General features: G+C 42.8%; 1 protein-coding gene across 1 annotated transcript in view; it reads left to right on the top strand.

The window, feature by feature from the left end:
• Positions 1-8,689, top strand: part of NWD1 (NACHT and WD repeat domain containing 1) — a 40,661-nt gene extending 31,972 nt beyond the window's left edge. The window contains 4 exon segments of the mRNA XM_066252644.1: positions 1,041-1,317; positions 3,289-3,839; positions 6,323-6,428; positions 8,382-8,689. Of these exon segments, the coding sequence (XP_066108741.1) occupies positions 1,041-1,317; positions 3,289-3,839; positions 6,323-6,428; positions 8,382-8,689 (1,242 nt within the window).
• Positions 8,690-14,927: the final 6,238 nt, after the last annotated feature.

The following is a 14,927-nucleotide window of genomic DNA, read 5'->3' as shown; positions in this document are numbered from 1 at the left end:
ACCTTTAGGGTGGAGCAGAGTCAGGGGAGGGGAGGAAAGCTCCTGTTGAGCTAAAAGTTCTCAAGGTTGGTTCTCCAATGTTCTGGTCTCAGGACGTGTTTGCAATCTTAAAGATTACTGAAACACCTTCCCCCCAAGAGCTTTTGTTTATGTGGGTTATATCAACTTGATTTATATATTTTTAACAACTGATTGACTTGGGAATAATTTTAATATTTCCAGAAGAGTTACAAAAAGTCTCCAAATGTATCTACTCTTCACCCAGCTTGCTCTAACATTAGATTTCATATTACCTCAGTCCCTTTATCAAAACCAAGATATGAATACTGGGATAATACTACTCTTAACCAAGCTGCAGGTTTTGTTTCAATTTCACTAGCTTTCCCACAAATGAACTTCTTTTCTATTCCAGGATCCAATTCAGAATCCCACACTGCATTTAGTATTGATTGATAATAACCATATTAAAATTTAAAAATGAGGAAATCCAATAGTATTTCTCCATTAATTCATTAACAAGACATGTCACGTCAACATAATACACACCTTTATGAAAATAACTCCATTCTCTGAAACAAAAATGTTATGAGCAGAGTGTCATTGTTTCAGCTTTTGGCAAATTTATTTTATGTCTGGCCTAATACAAGACTATTGGATTCTCCTATTTGATTCTGCATGCTACTCCTATCTGTTGTAATATCACATGTCCCATAACTTCTGGGAAACTCCACAGTTTGCTTGTGAGAGGAAGAGAATGGAAAAAGCAAATAAAAATCCTAGAATTATTGTGAAGATAGTTTTGCTTTTGCAGAATAGGCTGGCAAGGGTACCTTCCATGGGTTTCCTTGAACACACTTTGAGACCTGCCATGGTGGTGGAATGGTGAAATGTAGGAATGTTTTAGGGGGTAGGGAGACATGAAGGCCTTTGAATCTCAACCTAAGAATTCACCTTAGCTGGACAAGTGAACTTAAGCATATTTTAAAGCTATGGCAGCATAAGGAAAATGTCAATTTTGCCCCTCTGTTCTCCATCCTCAGGTGTGGAGCCTGTCGGGACAGGGGACCCTGCTGGACATCCTGGAAAGTGTTAGGGCCCCTGTGAGCTTGCTGGCACAGGGTGGGGCCTTGGTGGCATCTGCTTCCCAGCAGTCCTCATCTTTCAAAGTCTGGGATCTCACTTATGCTCAGAAACTGCGGACATCTGCCCCATTTCTGGACCGCACTGGCCTTACTGCCGTGTCACATAATGGAAGCTACATTTACTTCCCCAAAATTGGAGACAAAAACAAAGTCATCATTTGGGACTTGGCAGAAGGTTTGTGTGATACAAGCATGGTCATTTGTGTGTGTAAGCATTGAAGCCCCTGTCTTTGTCTATTCAGGTTGTTGTAACAGAATACCATCAACTAGGGGGCTTAAACAACAGACAATTATTTCTTATAGTTATGGAGGCTGGGAGTCCAAGATCAAGTGTCAGCAGATCCAGTATTGGGCAAGGGTTCTCTTCCTGGGTGCCGATGACCATCTTCTCATTGCAGCCTCACATGGCAGAGAGAACAAGCTCTCATGTCTCCTCTGATAAGGGCACCCATTCCATCGGGAGGGCTCCACCCTCATGACCTAATCAATCACCTCTCAATAGCCCCATCTACAAATGCCATCACATGGGGGGGTAGGATTTTGACATATAAATTTGGGGGGATACAAACATTCAGTCCATATCTTCCCTATGACTCCAGTCAAACTGGAAGTTGCTAATAGAAAACAGTATTTGATTTCATAAATTTCTGGTATAAGGTGATTGATAACTGGTTATCTGTCTCTTTTAGTTCAGGTTCCCCAGAAAGCAGGGCATGTGATAGGGTTATTTTCCCAAGTGGTATACAGAGGGAAACTCCCAAGAGAAGCCTGAGAGGGAATGAGGAAAGGGATTGGGGCTAGGGAAGGATTGAGCATGGGCAGGGGCACAGCCTGGCCCCACAAGGAGCTCCAGAGGATAAATTATACCTCAGAGCTTTCTCATCTTAAAGCAAGGGGACCAGACTTTTGTACCCCATATCATGCAGTCATTGATTGGCCTGGTGCCATCTTTGGGGGTGGGGTTGGCATAGCCTCCAGGCATTTCCAGATGAGGGTTCCCTTCTCCAGGGGCAGTGGGCAGCCATGAGTCTGGGTGAACCAGCCAGTATAGGGGATCTAGGCGTGTTACCAACAGTATATGCTACAATCCCCACTGGGTGAATGGAGATACAGAAATTCCTGTTCATGATAAAATAATTTGAGAAAAGAAATTCATTCTCCCCAGCTCATTCATTCATTCATTCATTCATCTGACAGACATTTGTTTAGTGTCAGGCTCTGGTATGTGAGCAAGACAGAGTCCCAAGGTGTTTACCTGCTAGTTGTAGGGCAAAGCAAGAAGAAAAGAAACAGAGTGTGGTGGGGATGAGATAGGAGTCTGCAGACTCTGACCAGTGGGCCAAATCCAGACAGACCCATTTGTTTATATATTGTCTGTGGCTATTAGGGGGCTACAAAGGCAGGTTCAATGGCTGTGACAGAAAGCATATATTCTGCAAGGCAAAAGTGTAACTTTTCAGCCTTTACTGAAGTTTATAAAGGAAATGTTTGGGATGAGGCTTGAAAGGTCATGTGAGAGAAGTAGGAAGTTACTGTGTGGTATGCAGGGCAGTGAGATGATGTGGCTTTTCATTTTAAAACCTTGGATGTGTTTGGGGGCAGGAGAGGAATCAGGGAAACTTATAGTAGCCAAGTTAAAGCTTATGGGTAATGAAAACATTGAAAAATCAGAAAAACTGTGGACTGACTGTCCCTATGACCCATTCTTGTGTGTGTGTGTGTGTGTGTGTGTGTGTGTGTGTGTGTATTTTTCCAAAGTTAGAAGTAGGGAGGCAGTCAGACAGACTCCAGCATGTGCTCAACCGGGATCCATCTGGCATACCCACCAGGAGGCGATGCTCTGCCCATCTGGGATATCGCTCTGTTGCGGCCAGAGCCATTCTAGAGCCTGAGTCAGAGGCCATGGAGCTGTCCGCAGCCGCCAGGCCAACTTTGCTCCAATGGAGCCTTGGCTGCAGGAGGGGAAAAGAGAGACAGAGAGGAAGGAGAGGGGGAAGGGTAGAAAAGCAGATGGGCGCTTCTCCTGTGTGCCCTGACCAGGAATTGAACCTGGGACTTCCTCATGCTGGGCTGACATTCTACTGCTGAGCCAACTGGCCAGGGCCCCCTATGTCCCATTCTTGATGCAGTCTTCTTCTCATGGCAGGTGAAGAACAAGATGCCTTGGACACTTCCAATGAGGTCAGGTGTCTGGAAGTTGCTGAGCAGGCCAAGCTCCTTTTCACTGGCCTTGTTTCCGGCATCGTCCTGGTCATCCCTCTGAGTTCCAAGCAGGATGTGATGTGCATCCCCCCTCCAGTGGCCCGGAAAGCAGTCAAATGTATGGCCCTGAGTAAGAGTGAGGAGCACCTGGCTATCGCCTATGACAGCATTGTCCTGGTGATGGACATCAACCCTGGGGATCCCTGTCCAGTTATCGATGGGCCAACCTACACCTTCTATACCCAGCTGTCTGTGACTGTATCCAGCGTGGCAATTCTGACCAAGTACTGCGTGATTTATGGCATGACCAATGGCAACCTCTTCCTTTATGAATGTGCAAATTCCAAAGTGTTCCCTCTGGAGGGCCATGGAAGCTGGGTCACCTGCGTGGAGGTCAGCCAAAAGGAGCAGCTGGCAGTCAGTGGGTCTGCAGAAGCCCTGTTGTATCTCTGGGACCTGCAGGTGTACATGTGGAAATTCAAGATGAGATACACGGTATGTGGCCATGTTAGGTCCTGCTGTTAGCAAGCTGATGACAGGAGTCATTTATTAAGTGCCCACACCATGTGTTATTGACCAGGGTCAGGACTAGGATAAAACAAGTGAGGCGCTAGCCTCAAGATCAGAGTTTAATGGAGTGTCCAAAAACTCAATCAAGAGAAATAATTTTTTAATTCAATGTTTAAAAAAATCACAACATATGCAAAAGATCCACAATGAACAAAATATCAACATTTTAAATCAAGACAGAATCAAATCCTGTGCTGGCACTGCCCTACTTCACTCCCCTGATTTAATCCTATGTCATTCTTTCTGTCACCAGTTCTGACTCCACAACCTATGCTGGGCTTCTTTCTAGCACTGAGGAAGCAGCTGTGACCAAGGCAGACAGCCCCAGCCCCACTGCTTGGAGCCATGTTCTAGTGGGGGAGACACTGTGAGCTCTGTGAGGGCAGAATTTATTGTTTTGGTCATTGAGATGGCCCCCATCCTTAGGAGAGCTCCTGACATATTCTCAGGGCTCAATTAGTATTTGTGAAATAAATATAAAGCAGCAAATGTGTGAAGGGCTGGGGAACAACAGGACTTTGAAAAAATAGGGCAATGTCAAGGGAGTAGAGAGTAGCAAGGGCTGCTATTTAAGGTAAAAAAAGTCCTGTAGAATAGCATTCTAGGCAGGAGGAATAGTAGCTGCAAATGCTCTGAAGAGGAAAACTGGTGACTCCGTTATATACAAAGTTATCTTGGAGTTCATAGTGCCCATTTCAAAGAGTTATTATAAATTTTGTATCAACATTATTAAGAACCATATTATATATATTCATACTATATATATATTATCTTAAAATATACATATTAAAATATTCTCTAATTTAACCCTCACAACAATCTTTACCCTTAGGGTTTTTATTCCAGTTTTTCAGATGGGGAACAAAGGCTGTACCTTAGTTCTCAGGATGTAAAATTGTTAAGAAACACAAGGAGGTCATCTTGTACTAAGAGAACAGAGTATGAGTAGTTTCATTTCAAAAAGCCTTTGTTTTACTTGACTTATTTATTTTTATGAAGCTACTATAAGACTGGATGTAAGTAATGTTTAGTCTTATAGAGATGGGAAATGTCACCACTGTAGTTAAATACATCTAGCTTTCTGTTTGTTTGTTTTTTAAATAAACTTAATTTTGGAATGATTTTAGAATTACAGAAAAATTTAGATTTACAGATAGTACAAATGTTCTCATTTACTCACCCCTCACCCAATTTCCCCTGATGTTAATATCTTATGTAACAAGAGTGTGTTTGTCAAAACTAAAATATTAATGTGTAATAGCCCTGGCTGGCTCAGTGGTAGAGTGTCCACCTGCCTGTGGAAGTCCCAGGTTCAATTCCTGGTCAGGGTACACAGGAGAAATGACCATCTGCTTCTCCTCACTTCTCTCTCCCTCTCTTCCCCTCCTGCAGCCATGGCTCAATTGATTCGAGTGCATCGGCCTTGGGCACTGAGGATGGCTCCGTGGAGCCTCCACCTCAGGTGCTAAAAATAGCTTGGTTGCGGGCCTGGACCCCACATGGGCAGAACATCAGCCTCAGACGAGGGTTGCTGGGTAGATCCTGGTTGCGGTGCATGCAGGAGTCTGTCTCTATCTCTCCTTCTCTCACTTAAATAAAAAAAATTAACGCAGAATCAATATTATTAACTCAATTATCAACTTAATTGGGATTGTACATTTTTGACAAATTCCCTTTTTCTGTTCTAGAATCCAATCCAGGATCCCATATTGCATTTAGCACAGAGCTTTTAATTGCTCTTCCCGCCCCCCTTCTCTCTCTCTCTCTCCTCTATAAAATGAATAAATAAATAAAAATAATTTATAAAGAAGAATTAAATCCTAGCCTGACCAGGAGGCAGTGCAGTGGATAGAGCATCAGCCTGAGACACTGAGGACCCAGGTTTGAAACCCCTGAGGTTGCTGGCTTGAGTGCGGGCTCACCAGCTTGAGTGCAGGGTCGCCAGCTTGAGTGTAGGATCATATAGACATGACCCCATGGTCGCTGGCTTGAGCCCAAGGTCACTGGCCTGAGCAAAGAGTCACTGGCTCAGCTGAAGCCCCCCAGTCAAGGTACATATGAGAAAGCAATCAATGAACAATTAAAATGACACAACTATGAGTTGATACTTCTCATCTCTCTCCTTTCCTGTCTGTCCCTGACATCCCTTTCTCTCTCTTTCCTCATTAAAAAAGAAAGAAAGAAAGAAAGAATTAAATCCTAGAATTCTTGCTTTCTAATATAAAATATCTCTAAGACTCTCAGTCTAGTCTTAGTGAAGGTGGAAATATTGATGATATCTGTCCAGGTTTTCACTAGATCCATCCCCAGGGGATGCTTACAACCATGCTTCCTACACACATGCCTTGGGGCTTGTTTCCTACATGTCTTCCAGTCTGAAATGAAGATCACATTGTCTTTTTCAACAGAACTCTTACTGTCAAGGAGTCCAATGTGCTTGCTTCTCTAAGGATGACAAGTATGTGTATGCGGGCTTGAGGGATCGCTCCATAATTGTCTGGAGTGTGATGGACAGTGAGTCATTTTGCTTTGAGAACAGGACTGAGCTTAGATCTGGAGAAGAAGGACCTGTTTTGGGTCCTGGGCATCAGACGCCCTGCTGTGGCCTCCTCTAGCTGGTTCCCTCCCATGCCTCTACAGGCCAAGGGAACACATCCACCTGGAGCTATTGTTCTTCTTCTAGACCCATGCTCTGGGTACTTGGAACTCCAGATTACCCTCCCCATCTGGCCTGGAGCCCTCTTTAGGGCCTGCACAGACCTGCTCACCAGGTCCATCCTTCTGAGGGTAGACCATGCCCCCACTGTGCATACCTCTACACTCAAGGGGTAGCCATGGGTAGCTGTGTGTGCATGATGTCCAGATATATGAGGCCCCTAGGGGTGGAGGATGGAACTGGGTATGGGAAGAGAAGGGGGCCACAAACAGCCACAAACATCTGAGGGCTGGCTCTCTCACATCACTACAGTCCAGCACAAAACTGAGGGAACTGAGAATTCTCAATCTAAACCTGACCTTCCATGTGGTTCCAAAGGTACATCCATCATGATAGGAGGCTAGAAAAATATTTTATCTAATAGTTTATTAGCTGAATTTGCAATATTTACATATTGTGTCTTATAGGATATGGGCCTTGATTCATTCTCTTGCTTCAAGTCCCACAAAAGTTAGGGGCAGCCTGTGTAAGACCACTTTGAAAACCCTACATCTCTTGGTCTGTTTAATATTGCACTAAGGGCATAGTAACAAGACTTAACACTTCTTGCGTACTGGGTACTGTCCCTAAGACATTTAATTCTCTCAATAGTCAACCCTGTTTAGTAGAGCAAAAACCGAGACTCTGAGAGATGAGATGACTTGTCCAAGGTCACAGAATGAGTAACTGGTAGTCTGTGGCTTATAGCTGGTCTGCCTGGTCCCCACACTCACTTTTGTCACTCTCCTACACTGTTTCCTATAGACAGTGGTTGGGGGTAAGTGCCATTGCCATTTGACAAATGAAGAAGCCAAAAAGTTCAGAGAGGTTAAAGGACTTCCCCAAGATCATAAAGCAAGTAAGTGACTAAATGAATATCAGCTAGAGTCAAATACACTGTAATAGAATACATTGCAATCCAATACAGGTGATCCAATACATCATAATCTAATGCACTGTAGTCTAATACATTGTAATCTATTACAATGCAACAAAGATGTCTGGCAAAATGTCACAGATGGCTCAAAAACTGAGGGATGTGGATTGTGGCCTTAAAAGCCCATCCTGGGCTCCAGCTGATTGGCTCAGTGGCAGAGTGTCGGCCCAGGGTGTGGAAGTCCTGGGTTCTATTCTGGGTCAGGGCACACAGGAGAAGAGACCATCTGCTTCTCCACCCTTTCCTCTCTTCTCTCTTCCCCTCCCTCAGCCATAGCTAGAATTGTTTGAGCAAAGTTGATCCTAGGCACTGCAGATGGCTCCTTGGCCTCACTGCAGGCACTAAAAATGGCTCAGTTGCCAAGCAATGGAGCAATGGCCCAGACAGGCAGAGCATCACCTGGTAGGGGGTTTGCTGGGTGGATCCTGGTCGGGGTGCATGCAGGAGTCTGTATCTGCCTCCCTGCCTCTCATTTAATAAAAAAAAAAAAAAAAAAAAAGAAAAACCCATCCCAAGTAGGTTCACAACTTCTCTTCCTATTCCCCCTCTAATAATAATAATATTTACTGAGCTCACTCTGGGCTGAAATTAATATTAAGCACCAAACATGACATCTTTCAACCTTCAGAATTCCCCTTAGCACATAGGTTCAGTTCTCATTCCCATATTGCAGATGAAGAAAGAGGGACTCTGAGAGGTTAGATGTCATGCCTGACCCAATAAAAGGCATAACAGATATTTGATCCCATGCAGCCAACTTTTGAATGTGTGAAATTGAATCCCTGTGGCCCTGGTTTTCTCACTTGTGCTGTCCTGATCTCCACCCTCACCACAGGCACCCTACTTGCTGTCCAGTTTGTCCATGCCATGGTGAACAGAATCATCCCAACCTCCAATAGCTTCATTGCCCCCACCAGACATGGTTATCCCATCCGTGAACAATTCCAGTGCCCTTCATCAAGAACCTCACAACAGGATCCTCTCAAGAACTTCAAGAAGGCAGTGTGGATGGTCAAATCAAGGCAGAGAGAAGATCTGGCTTCTGCTTCAGGGGCACTGCAGGACTCAAGATTAAGGAGTGCCCAGGAAAATTAGTGCAAATCCAACAAATGCTCACAAGTCTGCCTGATAGTGCAGAACTGACTATGGGGGCATGGGGCTCCATAAGCTAGCCCTATTCAAGCTGGCTGAAGTGTGAAGGTAATTATGCGTTGATGTATATCTGGACCCAAGGCTCAGATTATGTGACCCAGACCTTGCTTCCCACCATCTTTCCATTCCTCTCTTCTCTTTGTGAGCTCCATTCGCAGACCTGCCATCCCTAGGTTAGCAACATGGCAGCCAATTAAGCAGAAAAGAGAGCTTCCCTTTCCAAACAGCGTGAACTTAATTCCTCACCTTGATTCTATTGGCCCCAGTTGGCTCAAATGCCTATCATAGAACCAATCAACTGTCTAGGATAATGTAGTATGTGATAAGCCAGCCTGACCCAATGACCCAATTGTCCACCTGAGCTGAGGATGGAGTCACCACCAACCAACTATGAGGACTGAGAATGGGAGAAGCTATTCCTGGGAGAGAAACAGGGGTGCTGGACCTAGGCAAAGCGGGGATGAATGGAGGTGAGACTGGCCAAATCACAGATGCGAAACACAGTGCTTTACAGTTTATAAAGCACCAGGTGCTATGGTCTGATCCTTATCACAGCTTATACATCAGGGAGGGCAAGAGTTTCTGTATCCACTTTACAGATGAGGTAACTGAGCCTTGCAGAAGTAGCTATGACTTACTCAAGGTCACAGCCCAGGTGCAAGAGCTCTGAGAGCCTTTCTCCTGATCCTTCTTGGACCGCCTCACTCCGATTTTAGTTTCACAAGCACAACTATCTATTTCACAGGTGGCACACTCAAATGCCCACAGGGGCTGATGAGAAATTCAGATGACTATTGGGCAGCTGGGTGAGAAGCCAAGAGTGATGGAGACAATGGGAACATGAGACACAAGCTCTGTCAAGGGTGAGCATGGGTACCTTGACTCGACCCCAGGATCTCCATGAGGAAAGCAGCCCACTTTTCCCAGAGCTTTTTGTTGTCTTCAGCAAAGCCAGAAATCTAGACTTTTAGGCAAATTATTCCCACTTTAAAAGGTTGGTGATTGGCTCAAATTTACATCTCCAGGTATATCCGGCCAGTGCGTCCAATTCAGGAGCTGACTTCATGACCCAGCTGGCATTAAAACAACAAACTTGTTAGAGTTCTTCCATCGCTGCTGCCTGGCTCTTGAACTTAGAGGCTAGAGTTTAGTGTTTTTTTAAAAAATCTTAAATACCAGAGGCTCTTGGAAGCAGATGGAAAGAGCTGCTGACATCTCCTTTACATACCTTTGGACCATCTCTGCCCTCTGCACGTTCCACAGTCCAACTGTTTCCATTCCATTTAAACAGATTTTGGTTCTTTGCCCGCAACCTTCTAAAATATTTGTTTCTAGGGCTTTTGTTATAAGAATAGGAAAGTCCAGACCTTTAAGGTGCTATTCCTTCTCCCTTCGGTGATATTCAGAGTTTCAGAAAAAGTAATCTTAGAAAAACAGAAACTTTTGAGCTGGAATTGACCTTACTATCTTGTTCAGTCATTTCCCAAACCAGGTTTCCAACAAGTGCTTTGGCAGTTCTGCATATAGTGTCAAATTCCCTTTAAAAATATTTTAAACTGTAATTATAAATTGCATGCTCAGGTGCATTGGGTAGTAAGTTTTAAGGTGTTGTAGATCAGTGTTTTTCAACCAGTGTGCCATGAGACATGGTCAGGTGTGCCGTGGGGAAATTAAACATGGGTCCCCAAACTACGGCCCGCGGGCTGTATCCGGCCTGCAGCCAGCTGCCTCCATCTAAACATAAACATTCCCCTCACAATCCCTCCAGCTATCAGCGACAGGAAGAGTGGAGGCACAGGGAACACTCACTGACCAATCACCTTCTAGGATTCATCCCAACCACTAGTGATGAACCAATAGTAGGCCGCCTCTCATCCACACCCAGGAAGGTCCCCTCGGGCTGCCGCGCACTTGTCATTGAGTGGTTGCGGCGAGTAGTTGAAGCTGCTACTCCTCCCTATGGTCCCGATTTCTAATCCTGGTCAGTACTGGAGGTAAATGTTGCCACCAGATGAAGCCTCAGCCTCAGCTGGTTATGTCTATCCTGATGGTGTATATAGATATTTGACCTTTTTCTTTTTAAAAGAGGCCCCGCAGAGAGTGATATACAATGCATCACAATGTTATCTAACTTTAAAGCTAAAGTTTGCTGATCTTTCTTTGGACAGTTTTTGGTTATCTGTTGCCAAGGAGTTTCCCATTCTGGCCAACAAAGCTATTTTGACATTGCTCTCGTTTTCAACCACATATCTATGTGAGCTGAGCTTCTCAAGCTTGACTGCAATAAAAACTAAAAACAGAGAGAGACTGAGAACTGTTGAGGAAGAGCTTCGTGTGTGTCTTTCTACCATTCCTGCCAGGATATCCCTTTTGTGTTCATCAAAACAGGCCCAGGTTTCACACTAAGTGAGTATAAATACATTTAGAAACTATATTATTAACTATATGTATAATATGTACTGTGTTAGATTGTCATTTTGTGTCATTTTGGTAGGTGGTGTGCCCCAGGATTTTGTAAATGTAAAAAATGTGCCGCAGCTCAAAAAAGGTTGAAAATCACTGTTGTAGATAATTAACTTAGGAATCTCCTGCTATTGCATTTAAGTTAGATTACAAGGGGAACCCTTGAAAACATTGTTACTCTTTGCCACCAGTTCTTTGTGAGTTAGGGAACAAAGTGAATGTTGCAAAAAAATGAAATTTCTGGTTTAAAATGTGTGTGTCCATGACCTGTGGTGGCACAGGGGATAAAGCATTGACCTGGAACACTGAGGTCGCCAGTTCAAACCCCTGGGCTTGCCTGGTCAAGGCACATATGGGAGTTGATGCTTCCTGCTCCTCCTCCCTTTTCTCTCTCTTCCTCTCTCTCTCTTTCTCTGTTCTCTCTAAAATGTGTGTGCCCATCTTAACAGCCTTAGTGAGAATCAATTGCTTTGTGGGCAAATATTAAATTGAACATAGAAAATAAATTGTTACTAATAAAATGCTACTCCAAATTGTTGCTTATATTGGAAGCTTTGCAGTGAGTTTTCACTTGAGTTAGAATTTGGTTGCTATGAATGTTTGACAAGCCCTGTACTTGGAAGAGTGTCTTGCCTAAGGTCTCCCAGCTATGGCAGAGACAGGATGCGAGGGTGATTATCAAAATCCTCAGCTTGCTCTCTTATGCTAAGTAGAACCATAACATATCATCCAAATAGGGGCACGTTTTGTGAATAAAAATGGATGCTTTTAACAATTACTCCTAGACTACTGAAATAAACTGGACTATCCCAAGACAATTAAAATTTTTAGCCCCACTAGCTATAGCAAGAATTAATTTGTTAAATTCTAGATACTTTTTAAAAATTGAGATAGAAGTGACATATTAGTTTCAGGTGTACAATGTATGATTCATTATGTGTATATATTACAAAATGATCACCACAATGTCTAGTTACTATCCATCACCACACAGTTGAAATTACTTTTCTTCTTATTTATTTTGTGGTTGCTACTTTATCTTAACTGTTTTTGTTTTGTTTTGTTTACTGAGGCATAATTGACATATAACATTACATTAGTTTCAGGTGTGCAACATGATGGATCTGTATGTGTATATATTGAAAAACTATCACCACAATAAGTCTAGCTAACATCTATTACCACACAAAGTTGAAACAAACTTTTTGTGATGAGAAATTTTAAGATCTATTCTCTTAGCAACTTTCAAATATACAACACAGCATCATTAACTATAGTCATCATGTTAGATATTATATCACCAAGACTTAATTATTTTATAACTGGAAGCTTATGACCATTTACCCATTTCACCCACCCCTCATTCCTCATTTTTGGAAACCACCATTCTGTTCTCTGTATCTATGAGTTTAGTATTATTTCATTTTAAAAGTCAATTTACTTATCTCAACTTGAAAATGTTTAGACTTATAGCATAATTGCAATATATAGACAATGAACACACATTAACTCACCATTCTGAGATCCAGTGATTCCCAATTACTCTCAATCTTCTGTTAAAACCATTTCAATGAGGCCTAGAATGAGGGTGATGAGAGTGAGGCATGCATCTGAGACACAAAGTTTAAGATGGCACCAAAATACTTCAGCAAGCAAGAGAAATAATATTTTATTACCGTATTTTAAAAATATCAAAAAATATAAAAAATGCATTATGAGCAAAATATCAACAATTTAAATAAAAATGGAACTTGAACCTGCATTTGCACAAACTTGCCTCACTCGCCTCATACTAATTCCAGCCCTGGTGACATCAAGACACCTTATCTATAAATACTTCAGGACAAGTCTCTTGGGAATAAGGTCATTCTCCTATATAACCAGACACACCTATGAAAACTAATAATTGTTATTTGATATCTTTTAGTAGGCACTCCAATTTCCCAAATAGTCCTAAAACATCTTTTATAACTCTTTCTTTCCAACTGGGACCCAACCAAGATTAGTTCATGCATTGTATTTAGTTGTTTTGTCTGTTTAGTCTCGTATTCTAGAGCTGGAGTCAGCAAACCACAGCCTGTGATCCTGCTGCCTCTTCTTATAAATAAAGTTTTATTGGAACAGAGCCAAGTGCATCATTTACATGTTGCCTGTAGTGGCTTTTATGCTACAGTGATAGAGAACATATGACCCCAAAGTAAAAAATATTTACCCTTTGGCCAGCAGTGGGATTCAAATAATTTACCAACTGGTTCTTTGCCCTAATGACTGAAGTATAAAAAAACGATATACCAAGAGGTAGTTTATTATTTCATGCATTTAATACTTAAATAAGAACAATAAAAGAAGTACACAAAACTACTTATGGTATAAGAAAGAGTTTTAAAATATTAATGAAAAAATATTAAATAATACCTGACAGAAAACAATAAAACTGTTATTTAAGATATTTCCATATTGCTCCTTGATTGGCATCCTCACTTGCAATATTTTTTCACCTATGGACAGAATGAACATTACTATGGGTGCTTAGAATACACTGTTGCACAGATGAATGTTAAAAATGAGTAAGGAGTGTAATTTGTGATTTCCACATTGGGTGGCTACCCAGGCGCCCACCTTAAAGAGAACCCTGATTACAAGTGCCATTTTAATAACTGGTTCGCCGAACTCAACAAAAAATTAGGTACCGGTTCTGCCGTATCAGTGCAAACCAGCTGAATTCCACCACTGCCTTTGGCCCTTTTCAGAAAAGTATGTCAAGCTTGGACTTAAGGCTTGATTAGATTCAGGGTAAACATTTTTAAAATAGACTTTATATTTTAGAGCAGTTTTAGATTCACAGCAAAATTGATTGGAAGGTACAGAGATTTCCTATATGCCCCACCCCCACAAATGCATAATTTCCCCCATCATCAACATCCCACACCAGAGTGGTATATTGGTGACAACTTATCATTATCACAGGGTAAACTTTTTTTTAATGTTAAGTGAGAGTCAGGGAGGCAGAGAGACAGACTCCCGCATGCATCCTGACTGGGATCCACCAGGCAATCCCCCTATAGGGGGATGCTCTGCCCATCTGGGGCTCCTGCTTCATTGCTCGGCAACGAAGCTATTTCAGTGCCTGAAGTGAGGCCCTGGAGCCATACTCAGTGCCTGGGGCCAACTTGATTGAACCATTTGAGCCATGGCTGTGGGAGGAGAAAAGAGAGAGAAAGAGAGAGAGAGAAGGGGGAGGGGTGGAGAAGCAGATGGTCGCTTCTCCTGTGTGCCCTGACTGGGAATCGAATCTGGGACTTCCACACACCAGGCTGACACTACCGCTGAGCCAACCGGCCAGGGCCAGGGGTAAACATTTTGACAAGGCTACCTCATAGGTATATTAGTTACCTATAGCTGTGTAACCAATTACCACAAATTTGGCAACTGAAAATAACAACCATTTATTATCTCACAGTTTCTGTGGTCAGGAATCCAGGCACATCATGGCTGATTTCTCTGTACAGGTCTCCACAAGATGTCAGCTGGACTGGGAAATCATTGAGAAGCCAGAGCTCTCTTCCACACTCATTCAGGTTGTTGGCAGGCTTGAGCTTTTTGTAGCTGTAAGACATGGGACCTCAGCTCCTAGAGGCTACCTCTCTTTCTAGGCAGTTCATAACAAAGCAGGTTCCTCCTTCAAGGCCAGCAAGATTACATCTGTTTGCTGCTTAAAGACTCTGACCTCTAGACTGTCTTTTAAAGGGTTCCCTGATTAGGTCAG

The sequence above is a fragment of the Saccopteryx bilineata genome, chromosome 1, assembly GCF_036850765.1.
Source record: "Saccopteryx bilineata isolate mSacBil1 chromosome 1, mSacBil1_pri_phased_curated, whole genome shotgun sequence".
Lineage (NCBI taxonomy): Eukaryota > Metazoa > Chordata > Mammalia > Chiroptera > Emballonuridae > Saccopteryx > Saccopteryx bilineata.
The sequence above is the reverse complement of the archived record's forward strand: the minus strand, read 5'-3'. Positions and strand labels throughout refer to the sequence as shown.